Source organism: Haemorhous mexicanus, chromosome 18 (assembly GCF_027477595.1).
Source record: "Haemorhous mexicanus isolate bHaeMex1 chromosome 18, bHaeMex1.pri, whole genome shotgun sequence".
Classification (NCBI taxonomy): Eukaryota; Metazoa; Chordata; class Aves; order Passeriformes; family Fringillidae; genus Haemorhous; species Haemorhous mexicanus.
The window spans coordinates 9,426,395-9,451,560 of record NC_082358.1 but is presented as its reverse complement, the minus strand read 5'-3'; the positions used below and the strand labels follow the sequence as shown (position 1 = coordinate 9,451,560).

Genomic DNA, 25,166 nt, shown 5'->3' with positions numbered 1-25,166 from the left:
GGACGTGGTGCCTCCCTCCCTGAGGGGAGCTGGCAACTTTACCCGAGTGCATTTTGTGAAGGAAAAGCACTATAACAAAATGTTGCTAATTTTAGCGTGACAGCATACAACACATTCCTGCTCTGGACAGAGCTCTGCTATCAGCCAACTTAATTATCCAGTACCTTTGCCCAGTTCCCTCCTTGTTAATCGTGCCCAAAGCACTCAGCAAGGCCAATTTGCTGCTTGCTCTCCATTTCTCCTTATGCAAGACCAATTCCTTGACAGCCTGGGCAGGTGCTGCGCTTTCCCCCCCAGCAGCTGCAAACGCGGCTCTGCACTTTGTTCCTGCAGCAGATTCCTGGGATGTTAATGCCAGGCACAGCCCCGCTCCGGGATCAGCAGTCCCATGGCTGGGGCAGGATGGAGCTCTGCTGCTGCTGCTGCTGCAAACAGCCCGGAATGCACCCCTGGAAAAGCAGACTCTGGTTTTGCAGGAAAAGCTTCTCCCTGGTGCTTGGGAGAAGCTCCTGCACCGCTTGGTCGGAGGGATGGACGGGAATGGAGGGATGGAGGGGAATGGAGGGATGTCCCTCCATCCTCAAACCCGAGATCTGTCCGTGGGCTGCAGCCAGGAGGATGTCAAGCACCAGCAGAAAAACAGAAATAAAACTCCGAGAGCCCACGGACAGCCTCTGTGTGCATCGGGACCGGCAGCCGCACAAAGGCATCCTGGATCTATCGAATTTCTGTGTGAAAACAGGAAACTGCCCCTCCCTTCACCAAAGCAGAGGGAGAGCTGCGCGTCTTGCATCTGTCTCACCGAGAAAAGGGGCGGAGGAAGGAGCCAACAGCTCCCTTCCTCTTGGCCCGGAGCGTGTCAGAAAGAGGATGCATCAGTCAATTTGTTCCTGGGACAAGGAAGTCTGTCCCCAGGACAGGTCTTAGAAAACAGTGAGAAGATTTCAGAGCTCAGAGCAGACAGGCTCAGACCTCTCCTAACACCCATTTGCAGCAGGAGAAGCAGAGTGGGGGATTGGTACGAGCAGCAGGGCAGGGATGACCCCCCCAAAACACCCTGGGAGTTTCAGGTGGTTCAGGCTCAGTTTGGGCTTAGGGCAGCTGAACCCCAGTGTCACCTTCTCTGAGGGTTCTTAGTGACCTGGAGGAAATGAATCCTCACACACAAACCTGCCTGGCCTCCCCTCCTCCTCCTCCAGCCTCACAGCAGGGAAAGCTGAGAGTGATCCAAGGCTGAGCAAAAATAAACCCTTTCCCTTCAGAAACGGTGCCTCCCCCACTGAGCCAGGCTTTGTGAGGCCCGGGGAAGGCTCTCACTTCTGACACTTAATTCTACAGAGAAAGCATCTTAAGAGAGCAGGGATGTCAAATAATACCTGGCCTCTGCCCCACATCCACTACAGAAAGAAGAGGGGAAAGTGAGAAAATATCTATATTCCTGCTGTCATTATTGCCCTGGACTGAGGGAAATTTATGATCATAACTTGGGAACTCACATATTTGCTCAGGGCACAGCACCCTGCTCTCCTTTACTCATCCTCTCACCAGGTCTGAGTGATGTAAGATGCCAATATAAATCCTGCAGCTCCACTGTTTGCTCTGGCATTGCAGGCAATGCAAATCAGGCTGTAATCAAAGCTTTACCCATCTCAGAGTCAACGAAATCAATGAGAAATAAGGATTGGTGTTATGGTGTTAAACCAAAAACCACATTCAAACACCATTGCTCTGCATGTCAAAGTTGTTCTCAGCTTAGAATAAAAGTGAGAAACCTCAAAATCATGACCAGCTTTTCCTGACAATGACTCCTGGACGTTGCTGTGTTCAAAAGGAAATATCAGGGTGATATTTGTTCACACACTCATAACCATCATTTGCTTTTTCTGCTGCCTTGTAGTCAGCAGGTCATGAACTCTGTGTACCAAATGATTTAGAGATGAGGAAGCAATGGGAAGATGCTCTTCATGCAAGGAGAATAAAAAGGGGAGAATGTAGATTCTTCTTGGGGTATATTATACAGCTGAGAGTATCTTTATCCTCCCCTTTTGGGCAAAGCATTTCTTTTCATGATAGACACTTGGCTTCTCAAACTTTCCTCTCAAATACACTCTTCTCATCTCTAAGCATCACCTTTCCCCTGCAGTCCAAGAGTGGAGACTTCCCATGGGCTCTCCACACATCCTCAGGAGCTGATCCACCTGCTTGGGAAATTTGATACAGGGACCAGACCAAACCATGCTCATTTTTACAGCTGGAAGAGCTCCAAAGTGTATCTCAATTCCTGTCTGTTCCAATCTGCTGTGATAGTTCCAAAACATCTGTGACTTTTTAAAATGTGGTCCAGCTTTTTCCACTGTCCATCTTGTAGTCAAGGAAAGGGCACATCTGCCCAGCCCTCCCCTGCTGGCTCAATTTCAGCCAAAAGTAATCAGAGGAGTCCAACTACCTCAGCTCTGTCCTTGTTGTCACCACTTCTCTCTGACATACCTCATAACGAGTGTTCAGCCACCACTCAAACACTGATGAGAGTTTGAGAGAAGGTCTGTAGGTCACTGAGAGGCTCAGGTGACAACTGTAATATGGATTTTAGTGCCCTCCAAGGCACTATCAGTTTGTGCCACCCAGCAGCAGAGCTGATAGCTTGCAGTGACTCCTTCAAGGGCAGCATCTTTACACCACCACAGGCAGGCTTTGGGACCTTTAGCCCCAACCTGGAACACCAGCACTGGCCCTTTTGGCCAAGATTTCTGCTAAGCTCCTTCTCCCTGCCTGCCCCCTCCCAGCCTGGCACCAGAAAGCAAACAAACATCTCTGGGAGCTGCAGGATCTGCAGAGTCTGGCTTTCAGCAGGCTGGCGTCTCTGGGGGGACAGACCTGGGTGCCCGCGAGGGCACAAACCCTGACTGAAGCTTTTCCCACGGTTTGGGCATCAATCAAATGTCAGCTCCTGTGGATTCTCCAGTGTCTAATAAGGTCTGACAGCATGTGTTGGTTTTTCTCACAGCTGCAGCCCTGGCAGGGTCATTCTTTGCCCAGCTGTTTGTAATGGCAGGAGCTCAGCTCTAACCACTCTCAGTTTTTGATAGAACTGGCCAAAGGGTTAAAAAGATTTTGAAGATAATAATTTGGAGGAACAGGAGTGGGCTGATATACAATGTGATTGCATAAGCTCTGTTACATTAGGAAATCAAAATAATCAACCCTTTTCCCTCTAAACAGGATAGAATTTAAATGCTGAGCCTGGTAGCACAAAATCCTCTTTTAAACTTTGCTCCACGACCTCCAGACACACTCCAGAACTTCAAGTTGCTGCTTTATCTTCAAGCTTGAGCACAGGAGAGGCAATCTTTGCACTTCAGGTCCCTGTGAAAAAAAAGCCATCAGAATGGCTCTTGAGTCAGCCTGTGAGCAGCCCTGGGGAGCCACAGAGCTATGCAGGTTTGTAGCACACCCGATAGCCAAGGCAGAGATTGGGATTGGAAACGTGTCTCTGACATTCCACAGGAAGCTTTGAGGCCTTAAAAGAGTAAAAAGGCTGTAAAGGGTGCACAGGTACTTCTCACAAGGAATAAATTCGCTGTCATGAGACTGCACAGCTCAAACCAGGTATTCTGCAAAGACAGCTCCACCACTGAGATTCACAGGGTGGATTTATGGCCTGGAGCAGGGCTGGTCCCCAGAGCAGCTCTGCTTCCTGCACCCTCACGTGCCAGCTCTGTGCACACACAGGAGCATCACCTCAACGTGTCCCCAGCTGCCCTCAGCACAGGAGCTGCACGTTCAGGGACAGGGTGAACATGACCTTTACAATCTCAGCTCTGACAAGCACTTCCTGCAGGGTGACAGCACAGAGCTGCTTCTCCTCTGCCTCTCACTTGGGCTGCAGAAGATCGAGGACTGTTGCTTCCTCAGAGCCCAGTGCCAGGAGCTTCTCTTTTGGTCACTCCAGTCTGAACATGCTCTGCTGCTTGGAAAGCTTTAAAAAGCCCACATAGCTGGTGGGAAAAAGGCTTTCCTACAGCAAAACATCTCTGAAGCCTTCATCCATCCAGCTTCATCACGTGCCAGCCTCTCAAGGAACTCACAAGCTGGAAACAGCCTGGAAGGGATCAGCCCGTTCTGCTGCTGCAGCCAGGCTGATACTGCAGAGCACTTTGGAGATGCCACTGAGCAACGCTGAAGGATTTCTCCAGCAAATTGTGCTTTGCAGACCCATTGGGAACCTTCTGTATCTCAGTCCTGACACAGGCTGGCTCATCTCAGATATTCATCAAAGGAGACCTCCTTCTCCTGAGCATCCTGCCTGGAGTTACTGGAGTTCTCCTTGAAGAGGAACACCAGCTCTGCAGGTGCTGCTGTTGTGCTGTACTCACAGCTCCCTGCAACCTATGGCAGAGCTCACCTCTGCTCACCCAGCACCTTCTTAGAATCACAGAATCAGAATGAAAAAGAATTGTTTGAGTTGGAAAAGATCATCAAGTCCAACCATTACCCCATGGCTGCCAAGCCCACCACTAAACCATGTCACCAAGTGCCACATCCACAGGGCTTTTAAATCCCTTCAGGGATGGGGACTCCACCACTGCCCTGGGCAGCTTTTCCAATGCTGAACAACCTTTTCTGGAAGAAATTTTCCCTTTTATCCAACCTAAACCTCCCATGGTGCAACTTGAGGCTCTTTTCTCTTGTCCAGTTACTTGTCCCCTGGGAAGATCCTTCCTGAGCCTCCTTCTCTCCAGACTGAGATCCCTCAGCTCCCTCAACAGCTCCTTGTGTTCCAGGCCTTTCCTTAGCTCTATTCCCTTCTGTGGACACCTCCAGCCCCTAAATGTCACCTTTTCAACCAAACACCGGTTTTGAGGTGTGACCTCAGCAGTTCCCAGCACAGGGAGGGCAGTCGCTGTCCTGGTCCTGCTGGCCAGGTCTGAGCCTACTTAGCAACACCAGCAGAAAAATAGGAGAAACACGGATGGAGTGCCCAGCTCCTGCTGTCAGGACTTTCTTCTGATGTGTCCGTCGGATCCCGAGGAACCGGCAGCAGCTCCCGGGATGGTGAGCGGCTGCCCCACGCTCCTGGGGCGCTGTAGTGGGTCCGCTCCCCGCTCCGCACAAGCTCCTTCTCCCGGCGACCGGCGGGGGCAGGGAGCCACCAGAGCCCCGCCGAACCGCCGGGAACCCCCGACCCACCGAGCCACGGGGACCTCCGAGCCGCCGGGGATGCCCGAACCGCCGGGACCTGCCGGGCTCCCGGGGATGCCCGAACCGCCGGGACCTGCCGGGCTCCCGGGGATGCCCGAACCGCCGGGACCTGCCGGGCTCCCGGGGATGCCCGAACCGCCGGGACCTGCCGGGCTCCCGGGCCCCCCCAGCCGCCGCTCCCGGCGGAGTCGGGCGGCACCTGCGGGCAGGTCCCGCTACTGCAGCGGCGGCCGCGGGGCCGGCACCGCCGGGACGGCTCCGGTGCGGGAACGGCTCCGGGGCACCGGCACGGGGAGCACCGGGCAGCGCCTCGGCCCCCGGCTGTCACCGTCCGGCACCGACACGGCTCCACCGAGGATGCCGCTCTCTCCGCCGGTGCCTCTGGGTGCGGCAGGATGCTGCCAGTCCTTCCCCGGGAGCTCTCCAGGCTGGCGCGGGGGGAAAGCAGCTTTCCAGCCCCCAGCTGTGTTCCCGGCTATCGATGGCAGCGTTTCCAACTGCTGGAAAAGGTGCGAGGCAGAGCTGCTGCACCCTGGGCAGCCAGTGGTGCGAGTCTGGCTGTTCACTGCCAGCCCCATGGTGTAGGGGGTTTGGAAGATCCAAGCATTTCCTCACAACCCACACTGATTTTAAAAAAGTGTGATTTGTCCTCATCATATGAAGGGACAGACTGGATGGAGAATCATAAGAAATCACAAGCCCAGAATGGCATGGATGAGAAGAGACCTTAAAGCTCATCTCATCCCAGCCTCTTGCCATGGGCAGGGACACCTTCCACTAGACCAGGTTGTTCCAAGCCCCATCCAACCTGGCCTTGAGCAATTCCAGGGTTGAGGCAAATGTTTGTGCAAATTTCTAAAAATCCCAAAGACACACTGAAAAGTAGTTCCTGAAGACGTGGGAGCCTTTATGGGCATTTGTGAGCTTCCAGTTAAATTGCTAAAGAAAATCGTGAGGGCTGGTGGCCCGGTCACACAGCAGGAGGGAGCAGCCTGGCAGTCACAACTCCACACTGGAGTTGCTCCCGAGATTTGCACAAGTTGCAGTCAGAGGAAGAACCCTGCTTTGTCTGCAGAGCTCCTGGGGCAGGTCCCCCCGGGTGAGAGCTGTGGAGATCCCACTGTCGTGAACTGGATGGGTGAAAAGATGAAAATCCAGAGTGCTGGATAGGGCAGGTTGAAAATGTGGGAGGCACTTTGGGTCTGTCTGATCCCCCAGTGCAGAGGCAGAGGGATCAGCTCAGAGATGCTGCTCGCATGGGTGGGGGTCAGGGTGGAGTTTTCACGGCAGGAGTCACATTTGGGGCCTGTTTTAAACACGTCCCCCACGTCGCCGAGTGCGCGTCTCGAGGATTGAAATAGATGGAGGTTTGATCATTGTCTCTCACAGGGAAATGGTTTTTAATGAGGTTTTAAATAATAAAGTGGGATAATTTCCCTGGCTGGCAAGATCATGAAATTTTTATGCCTCCTTTCTCTCCCAAAGTTTTATCACCCTTTATTTTTAGTGATGTATAATCCCCACTTTTGAGAAAAAAAAAGAAAAAAAACCCAAAAAACAGCAGAGAAACCACTGACACAGGGAAAGCCACTCCTGTACAAGGAGCCTTAGGTGGGAAGCAGTCTGGGGGAAGCTTCACAGACAGCCCTTCCTCATCCCCTGGGGATGGGAGAGCACCCCAGAGGGGCACAGGGGATCCCCAGTGTTGGTGGTGTTGGTGCCAGTATTGGGTGCACGATGCTGATGCAGGGTGTAAGTACAGAGTGCAGGGTGTGAGTGCTGGGTGTGTGATGCTGATGCAGGCTGTAGTACTGGCTGCATGGTGCCGGTACTGGGAGCCAGTGCTGGGTCCGTGATGCTGGTGATGGGTGCCAATAGTGGGTGCACAGTGCTGGTACTGTACCGAGTGCTGGTACTGGTTATCAATAGTGGGAGCACGGTGCTTGTCCTGTGTGCCAATATTTGACACTGGGAGCTGGTACAGGGTGCTGGTACTGAGTGCAGGGTGCTGGCACTGGGTACCAGTGCTGGTTCTGTGATGCTGGTGCTGGGCACAGCAGTGGGTGCCTGGTGCTGGCGCTGGGGGCAGGGGTCGGGGCCGTGGGTGGTGCGGGTGGGTGTCTGTGTGTGTGTGCGTGTGTGTGCCGTGAGGAAGTGCCAAGGCTGCAATCGCTTTCGGAAGTGGCCGGCGGGGCCGGGCCGGAGCCTGCGCAGTGCCGCCGCCGCCGCTTGGCTCCCGCTGCCGCTCCCTCTCCCTCCGGTGCCCAGCCCGGCGGCAGCGCAGCGGCGGCGGCCGGGGGCGGCGGCGGCGGCGCGGATGCCCGGCCCGTGAGTACCCCGCGCCCCGGCCGGGGGCTGCCGCGGGTGGGGGGGACGCGCGCCCATCGCCCCCTCCCTCGCCCGCTGCCCAGCCCAGCCCCGCTCCCCCGGCGGACCCCGCTTTACCCACCCCCTCTCCCTCCCCCAGCCCCTCCGCACGCTCCCCCTGCATGGACCCCTGCCCCGAGCATCCTCCCTCCTGCACCGCTCCCCCCACACGCGCCGAGCCCCGCGGAGGATGGAGAGCCCTGCCCGTGCCTGTCTGTCCGTGCGTCCGTGTGTCCGGCTGCCGCCTGTCACCGGCCCCATGTGCGAGCGCTGGGGCGGGGGGATGCTCCGTGGGGACCGGCCGGCGGGGCGGGGGGACCCCGAGCACCGAGCAGGGAGGGGGAACTCCCCGCCGCATCCCCCCGGGGGAGGGCAGGGCTCCTGCCAGGAGGAGGAGGAGGATGGAGAGGGGGAAGGAGGGGGGCACCCTCCAGCCGCAGGGCCGTCTGCGCCGGGGTTTGCCCAGCCCGGGGCGGGGGTTGCAGGGAGGATCCCCCCCGGAGGCCTCCCCGGCTCTTCTGCACCCACAGGTGGGTGCCAGGGCGGTGCCGGAGCATCCACGCAGCGGCTCGGCCGGGCAGAGCTCCCTGCCCGTGCGGCTCCCCGGGCACCGTGCGAAGGGTGCCGAGCCCCGCCCGGGCACTGGGCAGCCCTGAGCCGGGGCTCGGGGAGCGCCGGGGCTCGGGAAGGTTGCCTGAGGTCAGGGCAGCCTCGAGCTGCGGTCCCCGCGGGGTTCTCCAGCAGCGGCACGGCCGAGGGCTGGCTGAGGGACCTGCCTCGGTGGTGTCGAGGACGCGGCTGTCCCCCGAAGGGACGTGACATGCGACGGTCGCCCAGCACGAGCCCATCACGTGCACGGCGTCGCGGGATGCCCTCGCTTGGCGCTGGGACTCGGTGGCCAAGGGATGGAGAGGGCCAGCACGGCCACCGCGCCGTGTGCGGGTCACCGCGCGTCCCCCGGCACCCAGAGCCTCCCCGGGAAGCTCCCTCTCCCCGCTGCTTCCATGAGGCTGCTCTGGCACGGATCCACGGCCTTATTTAAGAAACTAAACAAAACGTGTGAAGCGAGTGGGAGGGATTCCCCTGCTGCGAGGGGAGTTCATTCCCCTCTGGATGCGTCTCCATCCCCGTCAGTGGAGATGCTCATCCTGTGTCACGCTGGGTGAGCGGAGCTGTGGCATTTGCTGGCCTGGTGCACGGCGTTTTCTTTGGGAAAACGGGTCACCCCAGTGGGCACTTATTTCAGAGTATCTCCCAAGGGAGAGCGCCACATCAGACTTCCCTACAAGGATTTTAGCTGCTCTGCATCAGCCCTTCCCCACAAATGACTCAAGCCACTGATCAAAATACAGTCATGCTCTTCAGCAATTAAACATCCTCCACCTCACAGGATTGTAGTGGAGAAGCAGGAGTTTAGTGACAGGAATATATCTCAGTCAGGGTGCAGGCACCCATTTTGATATTATTATTTAAGAAAAGAAAGAACTGAAGGCAGATAAATAATTCAAATGAAACCCAGAAAGGGTAAGGGAGAAAAATACCTTGGCAGGGTTGCTGGTTCTGAGTCTGCCCAAGGTGTTGGAGCAGCCTGTCTCAGCCATCTCCTGAAGTGCATCCTCTCCCATCTTGGCTGAGCTTTGGTTCTAGTCTTTGCTTTTAGGCTGGACCTGGGTTTCAGCTGGGCTGATGTGAAGTGAGTGGGTGAACTCAGTGCTCTGAGCTCTTCCCTGTGAGCAACAGGTCAGGAGTAGCAAAGCAGCCACAGTGTCACTCCTCAACCTCTGCAGAGCATGAGCTTGAGCTGCTGAGGCTTTTCCTCTTTTTTTTTTTCCCAAATTTTTATCCTCTGGATAAAAATAATTTTGGAAAGCTCATGAGGAGGTAAGATCCACTCTGCTTTCCCCCCCCAGCTCCTCCTGCTCCTCGGATTAGTTCATGCACCAACCCCTGGCCATGCCTGAGCACCCCAAAAAAGAACAGGCAGGGCACAGCAAGGCCAGCAGGCACCCCCTGCCATGCCACACTCTCAGGGTTCAGCAGTGGGCTCTTGCCTGGAATAGCAGCAGGTTCTGAGTGATCTGGTGCCCAGGGCCTTCACCCGAGACTTCCTATTGCTCAGTTCCTTATTCATCTGCACATCCCTCTCTGCATTTCCATTACAGAAGCTCATCAGAGAGGGGGGTATAAATCCAGATGGTTTTATGCATTATTTCATAATTGTCACTTATTCTGGGGAGAAAAAAAGATCCTGGACCTTATCAGTGATTTTTTACATCCCCCCAGCGTGTTACAACCTGGGTTTCACCTGTGGGGAGGACAGGAGAGGGAAGTGTCCGACATCTTCTGTGGTGTGAGAGGGGAAGGAGCTGAACTCGCAGGGACTCTAAACACCCTGTCACAGAGGGGAAGCAGCTCTGTGGTGCCATCACTTCCCCAGCTCTGGCAGCTCAGGGAACGGGCATCCAGCCACAGCATCTCCCTATTCACTGCCCATCCTGCACCAGCACCACTCGAGCCTCCTCCAGCTCATTCCCATCACTGCTGGGCTCAGCCAGCCCTTTTCCTTTCCCAGCTGCCACTCCATGGGTTGCCCCATGCAGTACAGGGAGGGTGACCTGCAGAAAATCCTGAATCCTCACTGCCCTGGCCATCCAAAGGGTGTGATCGTAACTCCAGTAACACCACTGGCCAGCTCTCCACTGCTCCCACGGGTTTCAGGACATCCAGAACTTCTCACAGGGATCAAACATCTTAAATCCAGCTGTGCATGCTCTGCAGGAGCCATTGGCTGTGCTGGTTCACAAGCCCTGGGGTGAGTTCCCTGTGCAGCTGCCCAATCTTCCTCAGGACCTGGAGACACAGGAGCTGGTGGCTTTGGGGTAAAACTAGTGAAGGCAGAATCCTGGCTCCATCTAGATCCTGAGCACCGTATAAAACAAGGCAGCAACCCCAGAGTTTTGATTAACCTTTCACCCTTCTGCGAAAGCACTCCCTGGGAGCATGGAGAATTATTTTATTTCTGTTATTTTTGGCTGGAAATCCACTGGGTTCCTTCTTCGAAGTGGACCAGTAACAGAAACCTCCTGCCTGTGATTCTCCCCCTCCCCAGACACTGTGCAGGGCATGGAAGGTGATGCCTCAGCCCATCCCGTCATCTCCTCTGGGTCCATGGGACCTCAGTCATTCTGGGTGAGTGTACCAGGAGAGGCAGGGAGTGCTCTGCCACTCACCCATCCTGCAAAACCTCCTGCCCTTGGCTATTTCGTGAGAGCAAAATTTAACCAGCAGAAGGGTGGAGCAGCAATGAAAACAACAACAAAGTTCTTTGGGGTTCAGCTTCACCGTTCATCTTAGACATGGAAAAAAGGGGGTTTCCTGACAGCAGGAAAATGCATGGTCGAGTTTTAGAGCAAGCTGCCCTTCCAGTTCTCCAAGCACTTGGAACCAGCCTCGGTTGACCTTTTGAGGGCTCTTTGCTCCAGCTGTGGAGACACGCTGGGCTTGGGGGCCCAGGTTTGCCACACTCCACACTCACTTGTCAGCACTTGCCCACTCTGGAGGCAGAAATGCTGCAAAGCCTCCAGGGCAACAGCGGGATGGGCACGGCAGAGCGGGGCTCGCGGCATTCCTGTGCACGGCTGTGGCTCTGTGCAGGGGACAGGCTCTGGGTGCACTGGCTGCCCACTCCCAGTGCTGGAAACACTGCTGGTTCAGCCCACAGGGGGTCAGCAAAAGGGTTTGGGGTAAAGATTTGGGTTTTTCAGTTGCTCCCCCTGCTGCAGGTTTAACCCAAGCAGGGCTGTAGCTGCCTCGACAGAAGGCGAATGCCCAAGCAGCGTTCCAGGGCAAAGGGCAGGAGAAGAACAAACAGGTACATATTGGCATTAGTGGGCAGAAAGCTTCAAGCTAGACTGGAGAAAACCCAACAAAAACCAAGGGAAGATGCTGCCTGAGAGCCTGGTGTGGCTTTCACGGGGAGGAGAGGGCTGGCAAAGCAGATTTGGGGCTGCAGAAACATGACAGCAGCTCATGTCCTCTGATGGGACCTGCACCCTGCAGCAGCCTGGGGGCTCAGCAAAGGGCATCACTATGGTCTGTCAGATCAGGGTCTCACTGAGATGACCTGCAAGGCCCACTCACGCCATCTGAGCCCGGAAGGCCTGCAATGGGCACCCACCATGGCCAGGGTCCTGCACCCCTGCTGTGCCTGCCCGGTCTGGCAGCAGGGGGATGAGCAGCTGCACTGCCAGACAGTGTCCCAGGGCATGGGGCCACACAGGGTGTCAGTGCTTCCTTCCTCCCCACACTGCCAGTTCCTCCCTGGGCTGATGGAGCTGAACCCCACCACCCTCAATCTTCCCCTTAGGTTGGGGTTTAAATCACCAGGGCAGCTGGGTTCGGGGGACGAGAATTGCTCACCCTGATCCCTTCTGGTGGCTGGGGCAGGGCAGAGCCTCCCTGCTGCCCTGGCACCATGACCACACCACTGGGGTCACCTATGACCCTTGGGATTCTCCACAACTTGGGCAGGGCATTGGGTCAGCAGATCCTCCTTTCCCTGGGTGTTTGCCTGCAGGATGAGTCCTGGGGGGCTCCTTCCTCAGTCCCTGTGTTTTAATGCAGGACTGAAGTCTGATATGGGAGGAAGTTTTGCTGGTATAAGTGACAGCCCAGTTCTGAAAGCTGTAGTCCAGGGACCTGATGCTGGGGACTTGTCCCAGCCCTGGTACATGTCCCCAGCAGCACAAAGTGACATCTGCCTGACGCCAGGCTCCAAAGGCATCTGTCAGGGCTGGCAGTGTGCAGGCAGCAGCACCCACAACTGAATAAACCATGGTGGGCAAATGCCCCTGGGTGCAGCATTTGGGATGTGCTCCCCTTGTCCCCAGCTGTCCCCAGCTGCTGGTGTGGCCCTGGCCTGGCTGGTCCCACTGCTGGTTGAGCCAGGCTCTGCCCTGCCCTGACCACATCAATGCCATGTGGGGCCATGCTTTGGGCAGGAAGTGTGGCTGGAGAGCAGGGCCAGACCTGTCCTCAGCGTGGTCACCCTCACCTCCTGCCTGTGCCAGCACAGGCTCCCAAACCTCCTCCTGCACATCCTGGTGCCTCCCATGCAGGGCTCTGCATGCAGCCAGTGGGCTTTGGTCTTGTGCTGGGGCTGGGGGAAGAATCATCTCTCAGCTGTGTTGGGAGCTCTCAGAGCTGTGCCAAGCCAGCCCTTTGATCCAGCATTGCCCTGTGATGGAGTGTTCTTCCTTTTCATCCCAGTCCTGACTTGGTTCTCTGTCTGGTTCCTCATTTCCTTGAAAGATGCCACTCTTCATCCCTCAAATTACACTGTCCTGTGGTCCCAGGGGCCTGGCAGCTTGCTGTGAACAAGCAGCACCCCACCACCTGCCCAGCTCAGCTCTTTCCCTGGCCATGCCGATGCCACATCCCTCCCTTTCCTCTGATCTTCCCTCCCATCAACCAGCATGCTCCTCCATCCGTTTAGCTCCTGCTGAGTATTGATCACTGATCTGTCTTCTCCTCTCCCATGGATCATTACCGAAGGCAGAACAGGCGCCTGCCCTAACACCACACCACCTCTGGTAGTAGAAACATAATTGTCAGGGCTTGCCTTACTAAATCCCCCAGCTGATTAGCGTGGGGCTATTTTTATGCTATAAAATAATTGACTCTGTTTCAGTGTTTCAGGGTCAGGGGGTGGGTGCTGGCAGTGGTGTGCCTGTCCTGCTGCCCAGCAGCCATGCTGCCAGGACAGAGCCGTGGGTCTGTTCTCCTCTTCCCAGCAGGTGCTGGATAGGTTCATGTGGTCCTTTTGGGAGGGCTTTTGGTGGGATTCAGCTTGGAGGATGCTCAAGCAAAAATACACTGGGAGCAGAGGAGGTGGCTGGTCTGGAGAAGGACCCTGGCATCATCCTCATCCTGGCAGGAGAGGGGCTGTCAGCTCTCATGGTGTTAAGGACTGGGGAGGTGTTCGGACGCACTGAAGCATCTCACAGTTCCCATCAGCAGGATTTGCCTTTCCAGCCTCTGGGAATGGCAGAGGAATCACTGCAGGGCAGAGGATCTCCCCAAAGGTACCTGCTGGCCACCGCTGCCTCAGCCACATGTGTGAGCACATCTGCAGTGTTATCAGTGCCGTGGGCTCCTTATCGGTGCCGTGGGCTTGCAGGGCAGCGAGGACACGGCAGGGTGCAGCCACATGGGCACAACCACGCCTTCATCCCAGCAGAGCCCACCCAGCCACTGCCAGGGATCACTGGCACCTCTGTGCTGGTAAGATTGGGGTCAGCCCAGCCCCATCCCTCAGAGCCAGGGGGCTCAAGTCCTCAACCTCTTTAATCTTTTTCTAAAAGATTGCTAGGGGGGGGATTGAAAACCGAGTCTAAAAATAACTCCTAAAACTTCCTGTGCTGCTGGCAGGTGGCTGGGACAGGCTGCGGGGGCGGGAGGCAGCTGTGGGGCTCGGCGGCCGTGCCTCAGCTGTTACCGTGGGGTAACCCCGGCAGAGGGGTCCCGGGGGGTGACAGCCCCCTGCCACCGTCCCTGGCTGCCTGCTGGGCTGCCTCGCCTCTGGTTGCACTCAGTGGCTGGTTCCAGCCAAATTTGGCAGAGATCAGAGGTGCTGGGACCTCCTGGGAGAATGCCAGGGAGGGGGTGGGGAAGCTGCAGGCTGTGCTGAGCCCTTTTAGACACTGGAGAATCCAGCAGCACGCGGGCAGCCACGGCTGCCAAGCTCTCCTTGTGCTGATCCAGCACGGCTGGTCTAGCAGGTGATGGGTGTTTGCAGTTCCTCTGAGGCATGGAGAGAGCTCAGATCCGGTGCTGCTCCTGGCTGGGCTGTGACAGGGACTTGGACAGGGATGGTGTCTCCATGCCACTGGGGGTTTGTTCATTGTCCCCACCCAAATGATCCCTGCAGGGTTCTGTGATGAGCAGCAAAGCTGCTGTCCCGGTTTTGACCCATAAAATACGAAGGGAAGGTCCTTCCTGGGGTGGAGAGTGACAAGAGGTGGCCAGAGAATAAAAATACTCTCGGTGCCTGTGAGCTGGGGGTGCCAGAGGCCGTGGGAATGTGTCTGCATCCTGACAGCCCCAGCTCTCTCCCTGCCTTGTAGCAGCAAAGGGAATCCTGGAAAACCATCTGGGAAATAAATGAGGTTCAGGTGCCCGGAGAAGCGGAGCTTGGCTGAGCCCTGGAGCGCCAGGGGGTGACAGCAGAGGAAGGAGCTGCCCAAGCCGGTGGTGGCTTTTGGGTGACGGGAAGGTTTCCATCCGGATGGAGTGGCGCTGGGGACAGCAGCAGCCCAACCGCGTGGGGTTTTGGGTGCCGGCTGTGCGGGCTCGGGAGGAGGGGAGGTGATAACTCGTGTCCGGGGAAGGCGAGGGAAGCGGGCGCAGAGCCCGGCGCTGGGATGAGCCGATAACAGGCACATGGCGCTGTCCCGGGGGAGCGGGGTGGTTGCCAGCATCCCTCCTCCCTCTTTCTCCCTTTCTGCCCTTTTTCACCTGCGGTGAGACCGTGCCACTGAGGGGCAGCCGCCAGCAGAGACCACAAGCGGTGCTGGTCGCTTGTGGGCTGGAGCCTCCTCTGCCCACAGCAGTGCTGAGGGTGAATTTAATCAAGAAAACGGAGGTTGGCGGCTGATTTCTCTCCCTCTCTCTCTTCTGTTTCTATTTTTCCTGAAGAGGAAAAAAAATCAAACAACTTTGTTTGTGAGTCACTCTTGGCCGAGCGAGCAGGGCTGCGCTCTGTGCATCAGGCTGGCACATCCCACCTCGCACGGACGATGCTGCCGGGAGGCACCGCCGGCGGCTCTGACTCAGCCCACCCTCAGCACAGCCCCCTTCCAGCTCTGCCCACCTCGCTGCCGGTGTCTGTACCCTGCGAGCAGTGCTGGAAGCCCGGGGACATCGGAAGCACAGCGTGGCAGAAAGCACTGTCGCTTTGAAGTGGCCTCGGCTGGTCACCGAGGACCTCGGTGCAGCCTGCACGCACCCTGGGGACACATCCTGCCTGTCACTTCGGCAGAGCCGCTTCCTCGGCCACGGGGTTGTTCCAGCACCAGCGTGCCCGGGCTATTTCCGAGAAGCTGCCGTCAGTGCCAGTCCTGGCTGGGGAGCCCCATCTTGGTAGCCCTCGTGCTTGCACGGATCCAGCCCTCCTGGGAGGCAGGAAGCTGACCTGGCTCAGCCCCTGGTGCGACCCACCGTGCCCCTCGATGGGGCAGCTGGCCCCGCGATGGAGCAGCAGGGAGAGCGTCTGGGCCGGGCTGGGGCTTTCCCAAAAAAGGCCTGAACTCTTCGGTTGAGTTTGCCACTTCCCTTACCACTCCCTTTCCTGTGAGAGGATGTGTTCAGCCGCTTTTCTTTTCTCTTTCTCTCTTCTTTTGTCCCCCACCTCCCTGCCCGCAGAGCCGGCGGTCCTGGCGATGCCGCGCACCCCCTGAGCCAGCCGGGGTCACCCTGGCTGGTGCCATGGCCAGGCTGCAGGTATGGACACACCACAGGAGCTGCCCCCACACCCCCCAGTCCTCCCAGCACCCACGGCACAGGTGGGCACGTCGGGGGTCTGCACAGGTTGTGCTGGGAGTGCCCCTGCACTGAGGTGGGTGCTGATTTGTGCCCCGTGCTGCAGAACTGGGGGAGGCTGCTTTGCCCAGGGTGAGCAGGGCACAAGGAGCTTCATATGCAGGTGGGTGGGATGGGGTCAACATCTCAGCAGGGCCTGCTACAAGGGGAGGTGCCCCTTTGAAAGTGATTTTGGGGTGAGCTTATCTTGTCTGGTTGCATGGAGGGTCCCCGCTCCATTTGGCAAGAGGACAGTGTGGTGCCAGACATCATGGGGACATCACAGGCATGTGATGCCACCAGGCACAGCCCAGGGACACCTGGCACACGGGGACTCCCAGACTCACAGGGGGCTTGGGGAGCTCAGGGAGGGTGACTTCTGGGGTGCCTCTTCTCTCTGTGGGGAAATGTCCCCTTTTTGTCATCCTTCCTCTTTCTGCAGCCTCGAGCGCACACCCTCGCCTTCCCTCCAGCACTTCCCTATCTGCCAGCCCCAGCAGCCCCGTGGGGAGGCCTGGCACTGGGGCAGCTGAGGACAGCCCCATGGCACCCAGTGCCTGCCAGCGTGGGGAGGTGGGGGTGGCAGGGGCATTAAAGGGTGCTGGGAAATCAGCCCTGCAAATCCAGACCCTGATGGCAGTGCCCTTCGGTGTCCATCAGAGTGTGCTGGCATTGCCTTTTGATGCCAACCCAGATGTGCTGGCATTGCCTTTTGATGCCAACCCAGATATGCTGAGCTTGCCTTTTGGTGCCAACCCAGATGTGCTGAGCTTGCCTTTTGGTGCCAACAAGGATCACACCAGCAGCCCCTCTTGCTGCCATCAGACAAGGTCCCTGTGGTCCCTGTGCAAGCCCACAGTTCCTTTCTCCCCGTTCCCCATGGCACAGCACAGTCCTCCAGAATGGCCCTGGGTGTGTCCCACAGCACCCACGGTGGGCAGTGACCTGATCCTGCTCCTGGCTGGGTGCTGAGCACACCCCCTGGCATGGGAAGGGGGTGCTCCTACCAGGGGATGCTGCTCCCTCCTGCTGCCTCTCCCAGGGTGTGTTGGCTCAGCCACTTATAGGTCAGCTCTGGCCAACGAGCAAAGTGAACTACCTGGATGTCCCCACAGAATAAAGCCACACACTGTCCCCACATCCCAGTCCCTCAAGTCACCCCCAATCCAACCGTTCCATAGCCAGGGCTGTGGCAGAGCCAGGCTGAGCTGGGAGGGAGCTGGGTGTTCCCAGTGCTCAGGTTGTCCTGCTCATCCCATTCCCACAGCCTCAAACCCAGTTCCTGTTGGTGCCACAGCCTCTGGCAGTGCTGGGTGCCATGGGATGAGCCGTGGGATGTGGGTGGGCAGTGGGAAGAAGGGTGCTGGGAGTGGAAGATGGTTGGGCCAGGGGAGGGAGAGGAAAGGGAAAAGGTGGGGGGTTAAGTGGACCCGAAGGCAGCACGGTGTGAGAGGGAGCAGAGCTGCTGCTGAACCAGGTGACAAGGTCACAGCCATCCTGCCAGCACTTGGGGCTATAAATAGGGACAATTGGGAGTGAAACACAGACTCTCTCCTTTTTCGTTCCTGTGGGAGCACTGGGACTGTGGGAGAGTTTCTGAGGGCCCAGGAAAGCACTGCTAGGTGATGGCTGTTCTCGGAACAGGGGGGCTCTACCCCAGGGCTCATGGAGGGCTCTGGGGACAGCTGTGTCCCCAGCTGCATCCCACAGCCTTGCTCTGTCCCTTTGCTGAGTAGCAGCAAGACTCAGACAAGGCCTGGGGCTGCTCAAGGTGGGGATGCTGAGGCTGAGATCTCCAGGGCCTCTCCCTGCCTGCTGCCTCTGCTCCCGTTCCTTCCTTCTGGCAGGGGAAGGACCAGGATTTCTGCCCATCATCCTTGACAAGGCACAGGGAGGTAGAGCCAGCTGTGGCCTGACATGACCAGTGCCCATGCTGAACCCAGCATCTCTCCTACCCAGGAGCATCCCTGCTCTGGGCTGAGCCAGTGGTGTGGGCAGGGACAGGCAGGTGGACTGGGACAAGGTTTGGTTTAGCACCAGGAGCTGTGAGAACTCACCACCACCACTCTGTTTTCCTCCACTCACATGATGCTGTGGAGCAGCTCAGACTTCCCCATGCCATGCCTGAAGACACCAGGGATTTCAGCCACTCCTCCTCATGGCAGAGGGCATGGCCAGAGGTGTGCAGAGCTAGCACTGAGCCCCTCACCCTGCCAAAACCCACTGCTGCCTGCAGTGAGCCCCACAGCATCCCCGAAGTGATGGGATCCCAGGCAAAGCAGAGGGCTGACAGAGCATGTCCCAATGCATTTCCTCTTCTACTTTCCTTCTCACTTCCTTTTCTTGCACTTTCTGCCTGCTGCCCTGCCCTCGCTTGCCACCTGCCCAGGGCTTTCCCCAGCACAGAGCTGCCCCGGAGCCGCTCGAAGCCGCGGGTTCTGTGCAGTAACGAGGTGCCACTCCTCTCCCTCCCCACAGGCTCCATCCAGGAGGCGGCAGGGACAGTAGCCAGGGGGTCTCACAGCTCACCCGCGGGCTGGGAGGAGCTGAGAGCGGCAGAACAGCCCCTGAAACACGACCCAACGCCGTCCACCGTGTATGAGGCTGGGGCACAGGTGAGGCGTGACAGGCCGGGGGCCGGGGTGGCAAGCAGGAGCCAAAACTAAATTACAGCAAGTCACTGCACGGGGGCTGCTCCTCTGTTGCTGTGTGCTTGCACAGGTGGGGCTTGGTCGCTGGCAGCTCCCTGACCCTCCCCACCTTTCAGTACGCAGGACCCGCGTCCACAGAGTCACTCCTTCCGATGTCCCGGCATGAGACTTCTCCGACAACGGTGCAACCCGCCAGCAACCACCGCCCCAACGCCTGCTGCTTCTGCTGGTGCTGCTGCTGCAGCTGCTCCTGGTACGTCCCACTGCCCCCTGCCCTGGCTCCTGCAGGCCCAGTGAGCATCACCCACCCACCTTGCCAGGTGGTAGAGTGCTGGGTGCACTGTGACTGCTGTTCGTGAGACAAATCTCTTGGAGTACATTGAGGGACTCCCCAGTGCTGCCCTGGTGGTCTGCAGGGAAGGATGGCCCCATCCATATGAGCCCTCTGGGAAGCTCTGCCTTGGAGTAGTGGGCACAGAGTCCAGCCCTGCCCTCCCAACACTGCCCAAAGCCAAGGATGGAAGCAGCTGCTTGCCTCCATCTGCATCTCCTGTCCTTACTGAGGATCTCCAGCTCCTTATTCTCTGGATAGCCCAGATTTTGAAGAGCCCATCTGCTCTTCCTCCTCAGCATCTGCTCATTCAGAGATTGCCGATGACTCCAGCTTTGCAGCAGCTTTGGTCTTTACAGCCACCAAGAGCAGCAAGCTTGGAGGAGTAAAAAACCCTGGAGCTGAGCCCTGTGCATCTCCCTCCTAGACATTGTCCTAGGCTTGTCTGTCCTTCATTTCTGCAAGAGCCTGTGAGCAGAGAGGGAGCAGAAATCCCAGAGATGGGACAGCTATCCCTCCCGTATCCTGTTCCTGAGCAAGCAGGGCTGGTTGCTGAGTGGGGCTCAGGCCTGGCAGGCAGAGAGCCCTGGGGGTGGCACAGGCAGGGACATGCCCAGAGCTTTGCCCACCCCAGCTGCCCACGCTGGGGCAGAGGTTTGCACAGCCAGTCCTGTGTGAGTAGCGAGGACAGTGTCGCAAGCAGGAAGGGCTGTGGTCAGTGCTGGGCACTGAAATTCACGGGCCCAGGGGAAGTTGGCTGATGGCTGCTCTCCACTTGTGCCACCAGCACCCTCGGGGACAAGGGGACACGGACAGGGAACACCACATCCCCAAGCCCCAGCACCTCTATTCCACTGTCTGCCTCCAGGCCGGACTGGTGCTGGCACATCACCAATAAACAGTTGTTTATTTCTTGGTGATTTTTCGTGACACAACAGCTCACAATTGTTGTGAACACATCAGCTTCGCCTTGGGCTGGTCCAGCACTGACCTCTGCCGGCTGCTGTGGCCACTCCAGCTCAGCTCAGTCCTGGCACATGGCCCTGGCTCACAGCCCGAGTGGTGGAGCAGGACCAGAGCCTCAGCAGCCCCTGAGCACAGGGACACGCTCACATGGTGACAGCAAAACTACATGAGGGAACCAGGGTGCCACCAGGGCAGTGGGTGAGAGTAAGGCATGGCTGGGGGGTGCTGGTGCCCACAGAGGAGATTCAGGGGTCAAGATGGGGTCTGCATGTGTCCCCCAATGCCCCTGACTACCTTTCTGTCTCCCCGTTAGGAACGAGGACCGAGAGCGAGCATGGAGGGCATCCCGGGAGACCAAACTGGAGAGCATCCCAAACTGTGAAGCGTGGTGAGTGGAGGGCCAGTGCAGTGGGCTGGGGACAACCACAGCATGGCACAGTATGGCACTGTCCCCTCTGCCACCCTCCATGGCAGCCAGGACTGTGTTCTGCCCTTGGGGTACACACCAGGGCTCAGGGGTTCCTGGTGATGTGTCCAGTTCATCCCCAGTTCTCACCAAGAAACAGGGAATCTGCAGCCACGGGCTGAATCCTACTGTGATTCTGCCCTCAGGCTCATTGCAAAGGGAAACTGAGGCATGGAAGAACCTCAGCAGATTTTGGACCTCATTCTGCCATTTAGACCCACTGCCAAGAGCATCTTGCAGCCACAGGGAGAGGAGGGGACAGGCCATTCCCAGGGGGTTTCAGCACTGAAGTGGAAGCAGCAGCAGTGTCCACGTCCACTCAGGGAGGAGCGGGAGGGGCCAGCACCCCACTCCAGGAATGCTCAGCACCGAGCACCCATTCCCTGAGTGACAAGTGTGACACACCCAGCCGTGGGGGCTCTGTGCTGTGCCTGCAACAGCTGGGTTAGGGTTAGATGTGCTAATTAGCCATGGATAATGAGTGTACCTGGCCTGCTTGAGCAGGTGCTGAGCATTTGCCAGGAAACTGCCTCCCTCCCTCCCTCTCCACCCCCATCTCTCCTTTCCCAGCTGAGAGGGGTGATGGACCTATGTCAGTCTCTTGGCTCAGAGCTGCCTCTCCACCAAAGGGCTTTTCCTCCTGTTGGGATTTGTGCAGAGCCACATCAAAATATATCCCAGTTTGGGAAATCCAGCCCAAAGCAAGGCCACGCTCCAGCCTGGCTGAGCAGAGCCGGGACAGAGCCCAGGAGTGACCTCTGAAAGCTCCACACCACCGGAGCCTGAGCAGGAACATCTCCTCTTGAGCACGGGGGATGCAGTCGGGCACAGTTCCTCTGGGGTGGGACCAGGGATGTGCAGGAGGGACCCAATGGGATCTCTGGCTGGCTGTAACGCCATCCCCTTGCCTTGCCATGGACCTGTCAGTGCCAAACCCACGCCGGAGGAGGTGCAGGGCTGGGCACAGTCCTTCGACAAGCTGATGAAGAGCCCGGCGGGGCGCAACGTCTTCCGGGAGTTTTTGCGGACTGAGTACAGCGAGGAGAACATGCTCTTCTGGCTGGCATGTGAGGAGCTCAAAACCGAGTGCAACAAGCACACCATCGACGAGAAGGCCAGGATGATCTACGAGGATTACATCTCCATCCTCTCTCCCAAGGAGGTAGGAGGCAGAGCCTTTGAGGGGAGGGCTTAGGGAGAGGGCTCAGTTCCAGCTGCTGCCAGAGCCCTGTGACAGTTTGGGGATGAGTCTGGCAGGGTAACAGCGGTGGGAAGGGGGTATCCAGCCCCCCAAAACCCCCGCGACACTGCTGGCGGTGGGACTGCGGGCCGGATTGTGCTGCGGGGCCGAGACCTCACGAGGGCACCAGCGGGCCGAGAAAATGCTGCATCCCGGCCTGCAGCATCCGTGGAGTGGGGGTACCCAGGACGAGACCACCCCAACCCACCTCCCTGTGCCCAGCTGGGGACCACAAAGGGGACCCAGAGAGATCCCCACTCCTCCCTGCAAGCCTCCCCAACCACCAGGGCTCCAGTGCCAATATCTTCTGGGATGGAGCACACTGGTCTCCCCACATCTGGTGCCGTATTGTTACTCCATTTCCCTTGAGAGGGTGTGCGGGGATGGGTGCTGGGCCGGGGGCTTGTCCTTGGGTGTCCCTCAGCCCCCACTTTCTCTCTGTGCCCCCCAGGTGAGCCTGGACTCACGGGTGCGGGAGGTCATCAACCGGAAGATGCAGGAGCCGTCCTCGCACACCTTCGACGACGCACAGCTCCAGATCTACACGCTGATGCACAGAGACTCCTATCCCCGCTTCCTGAACTCTGCCATTTACAAATCGCTGCTCCAGACCGTCTCCCACTCCTCCTCGGAGTCCTAAGGGCACCCACTAGCCGTGGGGACACCAGTGGGGACATGGTGGCCGGGGCGGTCAGTGCCTCCTCCCCTCTGCCGCCCTCCTTGCCAGACCTCACCAAGTTTTTAGCTTTTTACCTATGAACTGTCACCCTGGTGTCTGGGCCACACTGCAGGACTGTCCCCAGGACGCAGCCTGGGCCAGTTCATACTACTGATTCTCTGCCCTGTCCCCAGAGCTGGCCAGAGCGAGCTGGGGGAGCACGGGACAGCACCCAGGGCCTGGCTCTCCCCACACCATTTGGAAGAGGTCACTTTATCCCATCTCCACCACACCTGGGGACATGGCACGTCCCCATTTGCCACCTGAGACCCAGTTGGGGACCGGGTTGGGGGTTTTTTGAGGTGGGGGGAGGTCGACTGTTGTTGGTTTGGGTTTGTTTTTTTAATTTTAAATGCTCTTTTGGTTGGCTTTTACTGGGGGACTTGAGGTGCGGGGGGGGGGGGGGTTGACGAGCATCTCTGTACATATAAAAACTTGTCAGGTTTACCTGGTTCCAGCTGTTTGAGGTGGCCCACAGGGCAGGGGGGTGGTGCCAGAGGCTGTTTGTATTCCTGGTGGGGCAGAGCTCTGAGGTGCCATAAGGGACCATGGGGATGTGCTGGGGGGTGGGAAGGAGATGTCTTACAGCTGCCTCCCCTGCCAGTCCCCATGACACATCAGCACTGCTTCAGCCCCAGGACGCCACACACTGCCACCCCAAATCCTCCCTCCTTGGTTCATGGACCTCAGAGAGGGGGAAAACACCTGTGCAGGCATAGTTTGCCCTCCTGCAGAACCCACAGGCACCAGGATGCCTGCAGGAGAGAGCTCCCAGCTGGCCCAGGCCTGCTGTGCCAGCAGGGAGAAGCCCAGGGGTCTACCTGGGTCCCTCACTGAGCAGGGACCTGGGCTCCCATCACGCAGGATGGGAAGTGTCACGGGGGGGGATAGAGAATTCCCATGTTTTTGCACAGCACAAGGAATGATTTACTGAATACTGACTCAGTATTGAAGGCTCAGTATCCAGGATTAAAACACGTCTGTCCCTGCCCTTCACACTGAAACAAAGCCAACACAAGGGTTTTGCTGCCAGTCTTTGCTTCTCCTGATCCACCACAGCAGTTTCTTATTTATCCATCCCTTCCCCTCCTCTCTTCAGCCCTTCCAAAAGAAAAAAAATGCTTTTTATTGAACATATTTTTTAAACAAACCAATTCTTTCAGCTTTTTTTTTTTTGTTTTTGTTTCCTTCCTTCCTCATGGCATGACTGTGTGGAAATTCATGTCAGTAAATTTAGTTTTCTTTGCCAAGCTGGAAATACAGTTCAAGAAAATGTATTTTTGAGAGAGACCAGCAATGGTTTATTAGGAATGTTGGTATTGTTATTATTGGCAGGTTTTCCCCCAGTCTGCAACCTTACAGCATCCCCACCCTGCACAGGGGAAGTTTTAGTTCTGGGTTTATTCTGTGAGTAAGGGAAATACTCTCAAATGTGGCCCCAGCCTGAGGGTTGGAGGTTGAACATCCCTGAAGCTGTTCAAGAGCATGGCTGGGGGTCAGAACCCCTCCACACAACACAGAGGTCTCAGCACAGGGAAGACCCCACTGCCATGAGATAATCTAGTTTTTCTCTTGCTCCCACTCCTTTTTAAACACCTTACAAGCAAATCTTTACTTCTGAAACTCCTCTTTATCCAGTGTGCTTCCCCTCCCTGGCCTTCCTCGGTGTTATCCCAGAAAATGGAACTGTAAAATGACATGGTACTTTTCCCAAACTCCTGCTCAGGACTCTTGGTACCTAATTCAGGATTGTCAGAAGGCTGTACACAAGCTCAGCTCCGCTCCTCACAGGAACACAAGAAGAAAGGCAAGAGGCACTGGTAAAGAGCTGGCTCCCTTTCCCAGCACACGAGCCAGTGCTGTGGTCAGCGTGGGTTTTAGATCCTGAAGCTTTTTCAGCATCACTGCGAGGACACTGCTCCCTCCCAAGCCTGGCTTGAATAATCCCATTCACCACAAGACTCGTGAGGCTTAAAGGAGTTGTCAGCGTCTTTGAATATTTTCCTTCTTGGGAGACTTGGCTGCACCCTGTAAAGTGAAAGCCCTGAGCGAAGGATGCTGGTGGGATCCCTGCCTCCGGAGCAGCACAGCCCTCAAAGGGGCTGGGAGCACGTTTTCCGCTGCTTTCATGTGGCTGCTTACTCCTCTCCAAACATCTCCGAGGTCTCTGCTCAATGTCTGCTGTCTGGCATGCTGGGAAGCCAGTGGAAATACTTGTTTTTCGTTCTGGAAGAGGGAAGCGATGCCATGAGAGATGTGACTGCAAATGCTTCTGCCCTGCCCGTCAGCACAAGAGCTGGAGGGCACAGCACTGCTCCTGGGCAGCCTCAGACCCACAGACCTTGCTGGGGCCCCCCAAATGCTTCATCACCCCAGCTAAAGGCTATGAAAAGGAAAGAAGAGGGATTTTAAGTCTGGCTGAAAGCTGTTGTGAGCTCAGATGGAATTTCCCCACCAGGTTTTAGTTAGGTCCCAGAAGGAGCCTGATTCTGCAGGTCTCCTTCAGAGGGTCACATCTGCAGATGTGGCACCTGGGGCTGGCTTTGCTACAGCCTTTCCTTATCTGACCCCTTCAAAGCACCAGCTCTGAGCTCACTTCAAACCTCCTCCACTTCTACAGCTAAGTGCTAACAGCACCCACCCATCCCTCT

The 25,166-nt window shown here is 57.2% G+C and overlaps 1 protein-coding gene across 1 annotated transcript; it reads left to right on the top strand.

Annotated features, from left to right (window-relative positions):
* The first annotated feature begins 15,258 nt into the window (after positions 1-15,258).
* RGS19 (regulator of G protein signaling 19) lies at positions 15,259-23,669 on the top strand. The gene is made up of 6 exons (XM_059862367.1): positions 15,259-15,879; positions 18,622-18,758; positions 18,911-19,047; positions 20,405-20,479; positions 21,485-21,719; positions 22,249-23,669. Exons 1-6 carry the CDS (start codon positions 15,795-15,797, stop codon positions 22,435-22,437), a joined length of 858 nt encoding a protein of 285 aa, XP_059718350.1. The 5' UTR covers positions 15,259-15,794; the 3' UTR covers positions 22,438-23,669.
* The last annotated feature ends 1,497 nt before the right edge of the window (positions 23,670-25,166 follow it).

What these genes read in the sequence shown, in the direction of transcription:
- RGS19 (XM_059862367.1), top strand. Translation starts at nt 15,795, where the DNA reads ATGGGGCAGCTGGCCCCGCGATGGAGCAGCAGGGAGAGCGTCTGGGCC. An exon ending in ATCCCAAACTGTGAAGCGTG is followed by an intron (nt 20,480 to 21,484) that starts GTGAGTGGAGGG and finishes TGGACCTGTCAG; the next exon opens with TGCCAAACCCACGCCGGAGG. An exon ending in CCATCCTCTCTCCCAAGGAG is followed by an intron (nt 21,720 to 22,248) that starts GTAGGAGGCAGA and finishes TGTGCCCCCCAG; the next exon opens with GTGAGCCTGGACTCACGGGT.